This window comes from Nelumbo lutea, chromosome 7 (genome assembly GCF_056320005.1).
Source record: "Nelumbo lutea isolate HS-2025 chromosome 7, American lotus-T2T, whole genome shotgun sequence".
NCBI classification, from domain to species: domain Eukaryota; kingdom Viridiplantae; phylum Streptophyta; class Magnoliopsida; order Proteales; family Nelumbonaceae; genus Nelumbo; species Nelumbo lutea.
In genome coordinates, this window is record NC_142690.1 from 36348893 (window position 1) to 36366394 (window position 17502).

Consider the following 17502-nt stretch of genomic DNA (forward strand, 5'->3'; position numbering starts at 1 on the left):
TCTGGTGATTTTAAGAAGTGCAACTGAGAGATCTTACCCTAGACTGGTTGATTTTGATCTGATCTTGGTGTTTCTTGACCTACGACTAGTTCTAAGGTATAAGACCTTGAATCCTAGACTGCCGCCAATTCTGGAACAGCAGTTTTTTAGTTTCAGTCTTACAGACCAAGGTGTCTTTATTCTTGAAAGAACATCAGAGCAGTTTGTTTTTTTTTTTTTTTTGTTCTGGGTTGTTTGACCTTTACCAAAGTAGGTTCGGCTGTAGCAGTTTCTGGAAGGGATTACCCTTCCTTGGAGATAAAAGAAGGTTTTTTGACCCTTACCTTAACAAAGAATGGAGTTTAAAGGCCAATGGGGAAGTCTTTTGGGAACTGGTGGTGCTGGTAGCATGTCTGAAAGTAGCTTTCAGATTACCACTGTTAAGTTTGATGGATCAAACTACTTGGAGTGGGCCCAATCAGCCATTATGGCAATTGGGGGCAGAGGAAAGCTAAGTTATTTACTGGGGGATGTGAAGGAACCAGCCAAGAAGGACCAAGTATATGCCAAATGGGTTCAGGAAAACTATTTGGTTATGACATGGCTGTGCAACTCCATGCAGCCACATAACAGCCGAAATTATTTATGGGCAAAAACAGCTAAAAAAATCTAGGATATCATGAAAGAGACTTACTCCCAACCCCTTAATGTTGCTAGGGGCTATGAGCTGAAATGTAAAGTAAATAACCTTAAACAAAGAGAGAAACCAGTCTCGGTTTATTTTTTAGTCTTGAAATCCTTGTGGCATGAGATTGATCATTTAGAAACAATTGAGTGGGAAAGTTAGAAGGATGCACAGACCTTTAAAAAGCAGGTTGAAACTAATAGGGTGTTTGAGTTCCTAGCTGGTCTGAATTCTGAGTATGATATTTTAAGACAGTAACTTCTAACAACAGAAAGTGTGACCTTATCTCAAACCTACTCTCTAGTGCACAGTGAAGAGAGTAGAAGGAAGGTTATGTTGCAGCACCAGCCCCTTGAATCAGCCTTGACAGCATCTAAACCCAATTTCAGGGGTGATAAGGAGAGAGGTATGAAGAAGGAAGACAAGAGGGACTTAATATGTGAATATTGCAAGAAACCAAAGCATACCAAAGAAACATGTTGGAAGTTACACCCTCATCTAGTTCCAGCAAAACTCAGAAATAAGAAAGGGAATGCTAATATGGCTTCATCAGGCACAAAAGTAGCACCACTTGACACACTAGTTGTTGTTTGAGCTGCTTTGACCCAGTTGGAAAATGAGGTTGGAAATTCAGCATCATCATCTCAGTCACCAGTAACAACATCAGCTCCTCCCACTTCAACCTTTGTTCACTCAGGTACACTGGCCTTAGCTTATCATGCTTCAAATCCAGGTAATACTAAACATTATTGGGTAATAAACTCAGGTGCATCTGATCATATGATTGGCTTATCCTCACTATTTGCTACCTATCATTTGTCTTTTGGTAGAGACAAGGTGTCTATTGCCAATGGTTCACTTGTTCCCATCTTTGGCAAGGGAGACATCAAGTTGTTAGTGCCATTTCCTTGCCTTTTGTTTTGCATGTTCCTAAACTTAGTACTAACTTGCTTTTAGTTAGTAGAATTACTAAAAACCAGAATTGCTCAGTGACTTTTTTTCCTAATCGATGTGTTTTTCAGGATTTGGAGACAAGGAAGGTGATTGGGACTGGTTGTGAGACAAATGGGATCTATCTGCTTGGAGGAAGTTCACACTGGGAAGAGAGTGAAGTTAGAGGGTCTTTTGTTTCTCAGTCTATTGGTCAAGTCATGCTTTGGCATAACCAATTGGGTCATTTATCCTTTAGGTCTTTGAAAAGCTTGTTTCCTAATTTATTTGAATCTATCCAAATGTCCAGTTTAAAGTATGAAAGTTGTGAACTTGCAAATCATTGTAAAACAACCTATCCATTGAGTAATAAGAGAAGTAGTGTTACTTTTGACATTGTGCATACTGATGTTTGGGGACCATATCACATCACTACTATGGGGGGGGGGGGTACAAATACTTCTTGCTATTTGTTGATGACTACACCCGGTTTTCTTGGGTCTACTTGATGCGTTCTCGAGATGAGGTTCCTGCCTTAACCCGGATCTTTCATCAAATGATTTTAACCCTGTTTGGGGAAAAAATCAAAATTTTTAGATCCGACAATGCGAAAGAGTACTTTAAAACATCCCTAGCCTCATATTTCCTTGACCATGGGATTATCCATCTGAGTACTTGCCCTCATACCCCTTAGCAGAACAGGGTGGCTGAGAGAAAGAATAGGCACACATTGGAGGTAGCTACAAGTATCATATTTAACTCTAATGTGCCTATACGTTTATGTGGAGATGCTATTCTCACGGCTATTTATCTCATCATCTAAATTCCTTCGCAGGTTCTTGACATGAAACCTCCATTCACCCTTTTGTATCCTGATAAGTTCTCTATTCCCTTTAAAACCTTTGGATGTACTTGTTTGGTTCAGACTCTTGGCCATCACCAATCCAAATTTGATCCTAAAGTCTCAAAATGTATTTTCCTTGGTTATGCACAAACCCAAAAGGGATATTGCTACAATGAACCAACCTCAGGGAAGAGATTTGTCTCTATGGATGTCACTTTCTTTGAGGATGTACCTTATTATCCTAAGGTTTCTTCTCTTACCTGTTCCATTGAGTGAAGAGGGATGTGATGGGGAAGGCTATTAGAAGTGTCGGGATTTGAGAGTTTATCGCAGATGGTGGAGGCAGGTTGATTTCGGTCATCAACAGTCCAAGCCATCCCCAATTCCTTTTGCAAATCCAAATCCAAGTACTACAACTCCTTCATCTCCTGTTATAGATGAGCCCCCCACTATTGAGCCTTCACCATCTTCTGTTCAGCCCTTACCTCCACTGGATGATCTTGAACTCCCAATTGCAATCCGTAAAGGGAAACACCATTGCACCTCATCCATAGCTCATTGTATCTCACAGTTCTTGTCATATGATCATTTGTCTCCTTCATACAAGTCCTTCCTTGCATCCATTGCTGATATGCCCATTCCTAGAACAGTTCAGGAAGCCCTGCCAATTCCAAAGTGGAAGGATGCAATGATAGTAGAAATGGATGCCCTTTTGAGAAATAATACTTGGGAGTTAGTTGATCAACCTAAAAGGAAGAAACCAATTGGATATCGATGGGTGTTTACTGTGAAACATAATGCTGATGGTTCCATTGAACGGTATAAGGCCCGGTTAGTTGCAAAGGGATTTACTTAGACTTATGGTATAGATTACTTGGAGACTTTTGCACCAGTAGCAAAGATGACCACTATCAGAGTGATATTATCTCTTGTAGCCAGTTACTCTTGGCCCTTGTTCCAGATGGATGCTAAAAATGCCTTCCTCAATGGAGACTTGCAAGAAGAAGTGTACATGCAATTGCCTCCTGGTTTTTATAATACACAGACAGGTAAGAAGGTTTGCCGACTGAGTAAAGCCCTGTATGGAGTCCCCTAGAGATTGGTTTGATAGATTCAGACAAGCCCTTGAAAAGTTTGGCTATGTACAGGCTCAGTCAGATCACACTTTGTTCATTAAGAAGGTGGATTCTTCCTTAACTTTGCTTGTTTTATATGTGGATAACATTGTAGTAACAAGGAATGATAACAGTGAGATTAAGTCTCTTAAGCAACTTCTAGATCAAAAGTTTTAGGTAAAAGACCTAGGAGAGCTACGATATTTCTTAGGTATTGAGGTAGCTCGGTCCAAGCATGGAATCTTTGTTTCTCAAATGAAGTATGCCCTTGATTTGTTGGAGGAAACAGGAAAGCTGGGTGTTAAGCCAGCTGACACACCTATTGAACAGAATCACAGGATCAGTGTAGAAGGAGGAGAGCCTCTTGAAGATAAAGCTATGTTCCAATAGTTGGTTGGAAAACTCCTTTATCTTTGTCTCACACAACCAGACATCATCTATGCAATTAGTGTTGTTAGTCGGTATATGCACTCTCCTAGAACTACTCATCTACTTATTGTTGAGAGGATATTGGCATATTTGAAGAGGTGTCCAGGCAAAGGTATACTGTTTAAGAATAATAATCACATGAAGATAGAAGTTTATACAGATTCTGATTGGGCCAGTTGTATTGATGATAGAAGGTCTATCTCTAAATATTGTGCCTTTGTAGGAGGTAACCTAGTTTCTTGGAGGAGTAAGAAACAAAATGTTGTTTCTCGTTCCAATGTTGAAGCTGAATAACAGTCCATGGCAAATAGTGTGGCTGAAATACTATGGTTGCAATCACTGTTTGAATAATTGGGTATTACCTATGAGAAGCCTTTAATGTTGTACTGTGATAATCAGGCTACTATTAATATAGCCCATAATCCAGTACAACATGATAGAACTAAGCATATTGAAGTGGATCGACATTTTATTAGGGAAAGGGTTGCATCTCAAGTATATCTTCCATATATCACCTCCAACATGCAGTTTGCCAATCTTCTCACCAAGGAAGTTTCAAAAAAGAAGTTAGAAGCAAATCTATGCAAGTTGGGAATGACAAGCATCTATTCCCAACTTGAGGGCGAGTGTAAAGACCACTGATGATGTAGCCATGGTCCCCACCACTTTATTGTACTCGTATATCTACAGTCTTTTATTAGTCATTAGTTATTTCAGTTAGTCTGCAATTAGTAGTTAGTTATTTCAATCGGTCTACAATTAGTAGTTAGTCTTTTATTTTTGACATGTAAGCAGTAAGGGTATTTCAGCCCTTTTATCTTTACTTAAGAATTAATATAAATAGAAAGAGGGGAGTGGCAGATAGAGTATTCTCTCCCTTTCTAAATCTCTCCTTCGAATCCTTACTCTCCCCTTTTCCTTTTCTCCCTTCCCTCTCTCTTCTCTTCTCAGTTTTCTTATTAAATTACACTCTATCTTTGACTAGTAGTCTTATTTGACTACAGATCCAATGCTAGATTGATCCTAGGAGAATCCGATTCTCAGGTTCGGGCTGAAATATTTTGGAATTCAGCCATAAACCCTAGCCAGTTCAGCCAACATACATATGTTTTTCAGTCCATTCAACATCTATGGCCTCCTTCTTTCCTAAGTTATTTTTGGTGTGTTTGTATACCTCTGGTTGCATCAACAGAAGTGCTGTTAAGTTGCATGTGGCAAAAATCAGCATTGGGAGTAAGTCTGTTTGGACTGAAATTTGTAGTTTTCTGTTGTTCCTACTATGTTTTATAATGGCTTTAGACAATTAGCAACAACTGGGAATGCATTTTTTAACTGGATGAAATGCTAAAGATATCCTTTACCTTATCTCCATTGTTCCTCTGAATGGCTTAAATTACCTAGAGTTGTCCAAGGTAGTTAGACTTCTTGAGAAAGGGGGGGGGGGGGGGGGGGGGGGGAGAGAAAATTATATGATTGTGAAAATTATGTTATGGGTGCTGTCATTTATGAAACCGACAATAAGAAAAAACTTTATGTGGGCTGAGACAGCTAGAGATATATGGGAACAAGCTAAAGCAACATATGATGAGCAGAGACCATTAAGACTACGTGATATGCATGTATATGTGATACGCATGCTGTTCATTATTTGCATGTGATGCATGCTATGATGAGACCATTAAGACAGCTAGAGATTTATGGCTCGAGATGAATCAGATCAAAGTCCATGATCATCATGTTTTGATGTTTATGTGATATGCACGTTGTTTATTATTTGCATGTGATGCATGCTACAATGAGACCATTAAGACTACATAAATCTCCCTTACGTTAAATATTTAAATTGTGCATGGGAGGTTATGAACATCACATGTGGCCTTCCACTATTGTAGAGTGGATGTGTCGTCACTTGTTGTGCCTTGTGAGCATGTATGCCATAGATATATATGAGGCAATTCCTATGAAGAGAACACATGAACACCCTATTAAATATGAGATATGATGGGGTAGGATACCATTAAATTCCAAGAAACTATTATATGAGGGGTTTGACGATATCCTGCACCTTTCAAAATGGTAGGTCTGACTTGCTTGAGATATGATGGGGTAGGATACCATTAAATACCAAGAAACTAAGAATATGGACCAATAAACTATTATGTGAGGCCCATATATCTTAAGGACCAAGAGATACATTGGAACTTGCTTGAGAAAGCATTGAACAAGAGTTATTCACCCATTGAAAACTGGTGAACCAAGAACCTATTATGTGAGGTTAACCAGGGTTTGATGGGAACCCAATCCCCACTAGAAATCCTTTAAATGAGGATTTTCGTTTCTCATTAAAGGAGTGTGATATCCGAAGAATTAGTGGGAAGCGCCATTACGATTTAATGACACAAAATCATATGGTTTAAAGTGAATAGACCAGGAACTAATTAGAACCAATATCTTTCTACAGATTTAAATGGCAAATTTGAACCCACTCGCTAAGACCCTACACACAAACCAACTAACTGGACTCAAATTCCAAGATTGGCTAAGGAATTTAAGAATAGTTCTAAATTCCAAAAAGAAAGCTTACATCCTAACTAAACTGGTCCCATAACCCCCTATAAATAATGCAAACCTTGAAGAAGAATTTGCATATGATAAGCAGAAAGAGGATGACATGCAGGTCAGACGTTACATGTTCGAAGATGCAGCTAGCATCCTTGCTCGCCTACAAGATTTGTATGGTGAAAGAAGCCGCTCAGTAAGATAGAGATATCTAAGAACCTCTTTAGGTTGAGAATCTCGGAGGGACAGTTGGTAAATGGCCACTGTCTTAAAATGATAGATCACATTGAACAACTCGAAAGGCTGGGATTTGTGTTGGACCCCGACTTGGTTATTGGCCTGATTTTGCAATCCCTTCTAGACTTCTTTTCTCAGTTCATGATGAACTTTCACATGAACAAGATGGAGTGCACACCATCTGAACTCCTAAACATGCTGGTAACCACAGAGGGAACCGTAAAGAAGCCTAATGCCAAGGCTATGATCCTTGCCGTGGGCAATGCTTCATCTTCAAAAGGAAAGTCCAGCAAGAAGAAGCAGGGTCCAAAAGCTAATGGAGGGATCAAGAAGGAGAAAGCTAAGAACGCCAAGAAGAAAAGAAAGTGCTTCCACTACAGGAGGATGGACATTTGAAGAAGAACTACAAAGAGTACCTCCCAAGTCTAAAAGGGCAAGGACAAGCCTTCAGAAGGTAAGTCATCATTACTCATTGTGGAGGTGAACATTTGTGCACCCATGTAAGATCTAAAGAGAAGTAGAAGGCTGAGGGACAGTGTGTAGACCCTACGAGCAGGAAATGGAGCAAAAGTTGTTGCTTTAGTTGTGAGGACCTATGGCTTGCCACTGCCATTAGGGTTGAGTTTAGAACTCAATAATTGTCTTTATGCTGTAGATGTAGTTAGGAATTTGATTTCTTTATCAGTTTTAGACAGTTTATACAATTACCTTTACAAACAATAGTTATTTGATTTATTTTGGAAATAAATTTTATTGTTCTGAAACTTTGATGGATGGTTTATATCTCATCAATTTTGATGGTTCCTTAGAAAACATTGAGCATGATAATATTGTTTTCATTCCCAAAAGGCCAAGAAAAGTGATTAGTCCCAAGTATATGTGGCACCTGAGGCTAAGTCATATTGAAGAGGACAAGATAAACAAGTTGGCTAAGGATGGACAATTGGGTTCATTCATCTTAGAGCACTACCTAACTTGTGAATTGTGCCTTCTAGGAAAAATGACAAAGCTGCCCTTTGTAAGACATGGGGAAAGGACTGTAAACATACTTGCCATCATACATAGTGATGTGTGTGGGTCCTTATATGTTACACAGTGAAAACATGTACAGTGATACAAGTATGCCTATGTAAACCTGTATTTAGCTTGCTTCCTTTCTACATTTTCTCATGTACTCTCCTTTGCTAATTAGTACAATCAGTAACTCTTTCTCTCAAAAAAAAGAAAAAAAAAAAAACAAGTTTGGTAAAACCAGTTTGGAAGTACACCTGGATTTTGCTCCCCTTCTCTTGTATGATTTTCAGTTATTCCTATCTTCTTTAAATGAGTTCTTGTTATCTATTAAAGAAAAGCATGTTCATCCACAAAGAGAAGTGTTGAAAAATAGGCCACCATGTTACGGGCTCTTTTCCGGGCCTTATTTTTGGGCTTTCTTTACTAATGGATCATGGACCTTAAATTTCTCTAACATTCTTATTGCTGACACCTAACAACCAAGGGCATTATTGTAATTATCTTTTATTCAGTTACACAGTTAATGTTAAAAGCAATGGGGCCTCACATTGGCTCCCACAATTGAAGGGGATTGGAGAGATTTCTTCTTCATTCTCTTCTTCTCTTTCTCCTCTTCTCTTCTACTGTTTTCTCCTTCATTCTCTACCAATTTTCTGCTTTTATTTCTTAATTTTTATTGCTGCACAAGACAAGTAGAAGAAAATAGAGTTGAGAGTTTTGTTGATTAGAAGACTTGATTACAGAAGAAAAGAAGATAAAGAGGAAAAAAGATACAGAAAGAGAAGAGAAAAGAAAGAAAAGGTTTGAGAGAGCAAAAGCATGGGCTGCTAGCCCTTCTTGTTGGTATTTATAATAAAATGAACAATAGCAGAATTTCCCTCATACAACAACAAATAGAAATAAAGTCCAAATATGATACCAGAAAGGCATGATATCTGAAAAAATGATAAACAATCAACTGGTATCATAAAAAAGTGGTAACCTATCAATCAGATAGTATTCATCAAAATTCACAGAGGGATTTCAATTGATCAAAGTTCTTCCAGTACCATACCCTTCCAACTTCATAGATATTGCCATAGCAATATTTATGTTGTACTATTATAAAAAGAAACAAATATGTTATAATCCAATATAGAGCATCATGGACAAAAGATAACTTGATTCTCTAATAAGTAAACAGGATCAAAGACCTCTACATGGATATCTGAGCTAGATGGCATTCTATGAAACTATGTAGCCAATTAAATACATTTAAGTCCTTTGCATGGGGTGAAGTATGCAAAAAAAGGGTCATTGCTTGATGTAATGATAAAATCTCAGGCTGGTAAACACAAGTTCGAGGGTGAGACCAGCCATTTTGTGGAAAATATGCCAAAGGTTAGGACTGTATCCGGTCCACCCCACCCAAGACTCCAGATAGCTGGACCACCATTGGGTAATGGCCTTTTTAGTATGAAAAAACAAAAAGGAGCCACATTATTGTAAAAGTTAAATTTATAATCCCCTTGAATTTGTATACCTTCCTGTGTCGGGGACTGCCCGGTGCTTCAGGAGTACCATCATTGTGTTTGGCATGCCTTAAGTACAGGTCCTGTGGAAAGCTATTATTAGAATGTGCAATGGGTTGAATTGCAAATTCAATAAAGTAAAAAAAAATGCAATGTCACTGCCCTCTCTAACTTGCTAGCCATAACCATAAGCAACAAAATGTTAACAGTACAATTCATGAATACTATCATAATCAAGCACTTCTCTTTTTCTTTTCACTTTTAGGATTCACCTAGGATTAGAAATTGATTTGATGAAATTATAAATGGGAACTCATGGAAACCAAGAAGTTTCAGTGTGGATGCGTAGGTAAGGTGATCACAGACACTTGATCAACAATTTTTCTTTTATTATTACTTTGACAGATAAGACACCTGAGTAACTATGGCATATATGCATAGCAATGTTGAAGAGCTTAACATGTACTTTTCTGTTTAAAAAGACGAAAAGTAAACATCAAATATGGGAGAACTTCTCATCATGAACCTTAGAATATTAATCCTAGAAATTATAAAATGATCCAAATAACATAATACAGATTAAGACATTAAGTCAAAGGTGGACTTGGAAGAAATTCAGTGGCAGGTGATAATATAAGTCAAGATGTGACGATGAGATCAAAATATACAGAAAATATTGTAGAAAAGAAGGCCATGTAATGGTAAAGGATAAAAAAGCACCTTCATGGATTTTTCACAGTCAGACTCATCTCCAGAACTAATATCTAATAAACCATAATGGATCCAATTTCTCCGCCTAACAGATCGTTTAACCTTCACTTCCTCACAGTTGCTAGGTTCTACATCTAGCTTTATAGGTTGAGGATCAGTGACTGCTTCCATTCCAAAACTCCGTTAAACGGATGAAGTGTGATCTGATTCCCTTTTAATGCTAAAACATACATCAAAGGGAATATTTCCATGACTTGAGATTCCTGGATGTTCTTCTGTCAAACAATTCTGAAAACATTTTGTCCCCATCGATATTTAACTGCAAGGCAAAAGATAGATGATTTACACAAAGCTGATATGAAAGTTTTTAGCATTCTAAAATTACAAACAATACTGAACAAGCCAATACCAATATAAAAATTACCCTATGACACTACCACCAGTAGCTAAGGGTTTTCTTGTGTATTTGGTTTAAAACTTGAAACAGCATATTTAGCCTGTCTAGATATGATCCATAACCTGCTGCTAACAAAGTTTTAAAAAAAAATGCTAGCTTCTATCTAATTCCTAATGCAGATTGAGCCTCTAATTAACAATGAGTTAAATCTCTCACAATTAGTCATCTCATGGACCAAAAATTTCAGTTCAGCTCCCTGGAAATACAGACATGTTTTCAGGGAAATCAATATCCTAGCAAAGAGATTCAGTTCTACTTTTAGCTGGATAAGGGCTGCAAATGGGTTGGTGGACGTGTTGGCAAAGCAGAGAGTTAACAGGCCTATTTTATTTTAGGAAAAGGTGTAACCTGATGTATTTTGGGGCTTTCATGTAACTTGAATGTGAAAATTGGGGATGACACTCTATTCATCAAGTTGTATTAACTACTTTTTAATTAAAATTAATGAATTTATTTTCTGCTGATCAAAAAATAAATCTCCCACTACCAATCTTCCACTTATTCCACCTGAAGCTAGTTTTGCATAGGAATTATTAGGACCAGAGGCCAACCCAGAAAATTTCTCCTTTTTTCTTCCTTTTGTGGGGGAGTGGTTGTCATTGATGGGAAATTATAAAATTTTCTAAAAGGCTCTGTAAAATATTTGGTATTTTAAACAAGTATACACTATTAGAATCAAAACTAAAGGCAAGATTTTGTTTTTCTTTTTTTTTTTGAAAGTATAAGTTAAAGTATTTCACTAAGATCAAAGAGCCAAAGTACAGTGAGGCCTCCATACAAGGAGAAGCTGTAAAGGCGAGGTTTTGTGTGAAATATATTAGTAATTCAACCCAATTCATTTATATAGTCACAAGGATACCTTCTTTCTATACTATTCTTTTGAACCTTTTCTTCAAATGCAATATAATATTTATCATCTTCATTACCTAAGTTACCATTCACAGTTTAGGATTAATCAAATTAACAATCTAAAAAGATCTTAATAAAACTTACTGTGGGGAACCTGGGGATGGTTATTTTTGTTTATTGCTTTTTTTCTCTCTTTATGGGAAACCAAGCAACTTGCTATGGACCTAGTAGTGGCTTTTTTATGCACTAATGATAAACTAAAATTGTTCTCTTGGGGGTAAGGTATCAAAAGTTCAACTTTTCTTATTTCTTGGGTGGAGGCATATTCGAAAGCAACCAGGAAAAATATTTGCCTATCAAAAGACATGAAAACTTTACTATGTTATCGAAAATTGATGACCAGCCCCTTGGGCTCTGCCATTGAGTCTTACATCCATTTAGATTATCTATCTTAGTGTAATTATTATGGATAGGAAGAACTGCACATAATTCTAATCCAACTTAATAAAAAGGAAAAAATGCAAGGGTTTCCATTTAGCAAGTCCAACTGTTCACAATTAGAAGATGAATTTCAGTGTGATATTTTTTTTTTTTTTGATAATTGAATTTCAGTGTGATATTTTAAAGAACACCATGACCTAATTCAACAATGGACTGAAAGCCAAGGCCTGTATAAGGTCAGGCTAGACCACCCTATAAAACCAGCAGACAAATTGGCTAAACATAACAAAAATTTCCATCATGCACTAGATAACCCTACTGTGGTGTATGGAGTCTAAGTTAGCAACATGACAGAGAATAAGCTGCAGTTTATGGTCTTAATGTTTCTGGCAGAACATCAGGTAACTACCAGAAAAATGCCATCTTTGTGAAGGCCTCTTTATCAGGAAGAAAATGCAAAGGCTCTTCATTGATAAACAGGATTGAAGAATTAAAATTAGATGCCAAATTTATATTCAGTTTAATATTACAAGAGTACAATATCAATTGCATACAAACAAAAGATCTGAACTTGAGTTCAGATTATGATAACCAATGCCAGATCTAACTCATAAATAGTTCAGTTTTTATCTAACTGTGGAATTGTAGGCACCGATTCAAAAATTAAAAGCATGTATGAGCCTGCATAGAAGATGGATAAATAGGGAAAAAAAAACATGAATATGAACAAGAAGAATAAATAAGCAACAAGCCTCTAGGAACCAAAAGATGGATGGCCGTATTTAACAGGATCAAAGAACAAACTAACCTCCTGAAGAATTTTCCTGCTTTCCATGAAAACTGTTTTATTAGCCACAGAAGATCATGAATCCCAACCAACAAATCTCCATGCAGAGCGAAATTTTGAAGGGGGAAAAACCACTGTTCTCACCTAGAACAGGAAATCAAAACAAGCCCAATTCACAAAATATCCAAAACTAACTGCCAGACAATAATTTCCTGCACAAACCCCACAGAAAAGAACGTTATTGTAACCCCAAAATTCAACAAATGTGGTCTCATGGAGAGAGAAAATAAAATATCCGTACCCAACTCCCCGGTACTTCTATTTTTCCCTGTTTTGCAGAAGAGCAATAGAGAAAGAACGTAGATAGAACCCAACCTTCAACTAAACCAACAAATGATCCAAACCCAATTTGCTTTCTAGCCGAGCCAACACAAAATAACATATTTAATCCACTATCATTAATTAAAAACCAATAGATAATTATTTAAATTTAAAATAAAGAAACAAATTACCTAAAAATGGAGAAACCAATGACCCAATTGAAGATAAATTATACCCCAAAAAAATGACTTCATCATATTAATGAAAAGAGAAGAGCACCCACATGATTTTTCTCAAGACTCAATCAAACACAGTAGTATCTAACCAAAACTACCCAGAAATAAAAAAGAAAATACAGAAAAGATACCTTAAAAGAAGCTAAAATTCGATAGCGTCGTTGTACCGTAGGCTCCCTCTATTTCTTCAATTAAATTAAATTAATCACAATAATAATGTCATAAATATGGTAAGACGGACTACTTTGTCAGAGGAGACTAATGGCTTTCTGTTTTCTATTCCCTCAGAGAGTTGGAGAGAGAAGAGAGTTTTAGAGAGAGAAAGAATCCGAAAAATTACAGCTCAAGGAGATGGAGGGAAGAGAGTCAACCAACGACCCTCACACGCACGCTCTCACTAACCGAAATCTCTGAGAGACGGAAGGCTAAACCAATCAAAACAACTAACCACGACAAGCAATCCTCTCTCTCTCTCTTTCCTCTTTCTTGCATGTACTTTCTTTTTCTTTTGAAATTAGAAAATTTAAAACTCAATTAAAATTTAAAAAAAGAGAGAAAATTAGGTAGTACTGTCCTATTGCAATAATGATAGTACCAAAATCTGTACAAGCTCTTTTCAAATCAAACCCTAGGTGGACCCATTACGGAACCATACGTGAAAAACTATATACAAAGCCACGTTATGGATGTAATTAGTATGTCATGCTTCTGCGTGGTAAATTTCTGTACGGTAGGACTAGGACCTACACAAATTAATCAATAATCAATAATTATCCGACCAGATTGAAGTACTTTAGTTATGATAGTCCTTGGAATAGCGTAGCTCCAGAGTGCCGTATGCGTGTGATTAAAGAAAAGTAAAGAAAAATAAAATTACTCATGGTCTTTAATTCTTTGTTTTTTTTCTTATACCCTTGGTCTTAGCAAAATTACGAAAATGCACCTTAACGTGTTTGACCAAGGAAATTTTTCGTTGCTCTGTTCTGATCCATTACTCCAAAACAAAGCCATCCGAATTGTTTGGCTGCAGGAGAAAACGAAAGCAGGAGTAATTATTCTCCAAAACATAAACCCGTTTATCTTTTGTCAAGCCTAAACCCCCCTCGGTATTAAGGGTCCATTTGATTTATAAGAATTGGAATTAATCTCTTGGATCAGAATCTGAATAATTTATTTTTAATTTTTCATCATTTTTAATTTATTTTTAAAATCGACTATAAGGGAGAGAAACCAAATAGCCCTCCCTCAAATTGAGGAATGCCATTTTATTAAGAATTGAAATGGGATTCCACCCACCAAACAGTTGGAATAGAAATAGGCCATTCCGATTTTAATTCTAAACCCCTACTTCCATAAACCAAATGGAACTTAAATTTGGTAAGAAAGTCAAAACTATTGCGTACTATGAGTTTTGAAAAAAAAAAAACCCGTGAAACAATTAAATTTTATTTTTTGGAAACATCTAATCCAAGTCGTACATGGGTTTGGAGCCAACCCGAATTGGTTAGTATATCGGGTAAAAAATTGGGGCAGCTTTTTCCAAAAAAAAAATAAAAAGTTGACTCGGGTAACCATATTCCTTCGTTCCTTTCGGCCCACGCGCCCATTGTTTTGGCTTCTCTAACAAGAGGCCCTAAAACCGGGAGCGCTCAGGTTTTTTATGTGGAGACGAGACAAACGAGGGAGAGACATGGTACAGAAGTACTAGTGGCATCTATACCGGTGGCATTTAAATATTAAAAATCGGATTTTTTTTTTTTTTTGGTATTCAAATTAGAAATTGGATTTGCTCTCGCACAGTCCTCTGCAAATTTACATTGAAAATATTTTCCCAAGAAAGCATATAATAACGGAGATATTTCCAATTCACGGCTATAAAATAAGACTGTTAGAATTGTGTAAACAGGAACTTGTGAGCACTGAATCCGATATCCGAATATTAGTAAATATTGATTTACAATGGCTCTCAGCTCTCAGTTGGTAATATCTATCTCAGAGTCAAAGCAGCAGAGACATGGGACCAAACTCCGCTGTCACGTGTGACCGTTACCATACGGATCTGTGAAATATAACAGCAAAATTTGAGAAAATGTTGTGAATTAATAGATGACTTGTGAGTACCATGTGATGCATAGGCTTTGTTAAGAAAGAATAGAATAATAAAAATTCAGGGGAAATCAATTTCGGGTATAATCAACTAATAAATATATAAGATCTATAATAAAAGTTAATATACTATAACAAATCAATCATCTATATCATTCTTTTAAAAATTGTGTAATTTATGTTTTTTGATATTTCTACAATTTTATGATAAGCTTTTATAATTATTGGTAATTTATGGTAAATAATGGTAATTTATTTTACTTATATTATTTGGTAATTTGGTGCAATTTCTAGTAATAATTTTTTGGTAACTTTCTACAATTTTATGATAATTTCATGATAAGTCTAAGTGGGTGTTTGATAACGTTGAATCTATCGCTTATTTCTGAAATACTTGCTTTTCAGAAGTAATAGACATTTGGGGTCATGTCTTAAAAGTTTATCTGAATGCCACTTTCAGATCTTAAACTTTAAGACCCAAGCCAGGCGGTTAGATTCGTTTCAGACCTGACCAAAAGTCTAAAATATCCTTGATACAATTAATAATGACAAATTATACCTAGGGGTGGCTATGAGCAGAGCTCTTCACGAGCTATCGGCTTGCCTCAATTTCAACTGAGCTTTGAGCCAAGCTAGAGCCATTTTACAAGCTCGATTAATAAACGAGCCGAGCCGAGCTCGAATATATATAATAAAAATATTATAATTCATAAATTTTTAAATATCAAATAAAAAAATTTACATATAATTTTTTATTTTTATAAAACATTTTTTTCTCAAATCAAGCTCGAACCAAGCCGAGCTTGAGCTTACAAGGCCGTTGCAAGGGTCTTTAGTTGCTCCCTAACCCTCGATGGGGGGCTGTGGGGACTACAACTCGCGCACCAGCTGCCTAATAATGGGCGAGAATGGTACGTTGGAAGGACCCACATCGAAAATCACCTGCAATGAGATAAACCACAAACAATTAGTACAATGAGATAAACACAATAAGAAAATCATACAAATACCCCAATTATCTATACCTTCTCGCCCACAATGCCTTCAAATGGATCTTGTGGGGCACCTACATCAAGCTGAGCATCATCAGCCTCCACTCGCTTCAAAACAAAAGACTATAAACAAGTTCGTAAAAGTGATGCCATGGTATTCGCGGTGGTAGTAAAACAAATACATCAGAAATATAAATTATTACCAATTCAATCTTCTTAGGCTCCTTCCTACGAGAACGGCGAGCCATCTTCTTCACACATCCACCAGAGATGCGGATAGAAACAACTTTGGTTGGGGAGATTGGCATTGCCAATTGCGCAAACTCTATGTCATCCGCATCTCTTACTTCGAGTGTCAGGGCTGGGGGCTCTTGCCTAACCCCTTCTGGATCTGTTCGTGGTGAGCCCCTAACTTGAACCTCCCAAACCCGAGATGACACAACGTCCAATTCGAGGGTGCATGGGATAGTTGATGTAGGAGGGCAGCTGCCTTCACCCTTGCCGATCTAGCCCTCTTTTCCATAGGAGGGCAGCTGCCTTCACCCTTCTCTAGAGCAAGGCGCTTCCCCTTTCAAACAACACCCATGAATTCTCATTCCTCTATAATCGCCGGGCTCAATTGAGGATTAACCAGTGCATGCTCCTACCATTGCATGACCCAGAGGGGGAGCCATAACATGACATGGGCGGGGAGTTGCAAACATGAACATTTCAAAGCCCCCAAACAATGAGCACATGTATGCAAGATGGAGGAACTTACAAGCCTGAACCCTCCCATAACCTACCATAGGGAGCCACAAACTTCTTGGGATTACCAAATCATGCCTCCGGGTCCAAAATACGTCCTCCCCTGAAGACCGAAGAAACTGGGCACCCAAATCATCGTAGTCGAACTGGCAGAGGATCCTATTAGGGTGATAAGCTATAACTTGGGCTTCACTGGTGCGGTCTAAGTATGCGATCACCGAGCCAAAGAATAAGATGCGCCACACCCGCAAGGGGATGCACCACCTCCACAACACATTGTTGATCACCATCCTCAAGAACAACGATGCCAACACAGAACAACATAGAATGTCAAACAGCCCGGGTATAAGGCCTCCACATGAAACTTTCAATGGATGCCAGCTTCAACTCAACCTCATTTACCTCAAAGTCCTTAAGCCTTGTAGCGTGAAGCCATCGCTTTCCACGGCAGACCCCCAATGAATGATCTTTGGTATGGTCTCCCTTTAAAGCTGCAATAGTGACATTCACAAGAGAGAGACGTCGGGGCATGACACTGAGCTCCAAACACTC

The 17502-nt window shown here is 37.5% G+C and overlaps 1 protein-coding gene across 1 annotated transcript in view; it reads right to left on the reverse strand.

The window, feature by feature from the left end:
* LOC148846100 (lysine-specific demethylase JMJ18-like) overlaps positions 1-13165 on the reverse strand; it is a 47332-nt gene extending 34167 nt beyond the window's left edge. The window contains 5 exon segments of the mRNA XM_088955784.1: positions 9315-9386; positions 10024-10333; positions 12570-12760; positions 12850-12964; positions 13061-13165. Of these exon segments, the coding sequence (XP_088811910.1) occupies positions 9315-9386; positions 10024-10185 (234 nt within the window). The 5' untranslated portion in view covers positions 10186-10333; positions 12570-12760; positions 12850-12964; positions 13061-13165.
* Between the last annotated feature and the right edge of the window lie 4337 nt (positions 13166-17502).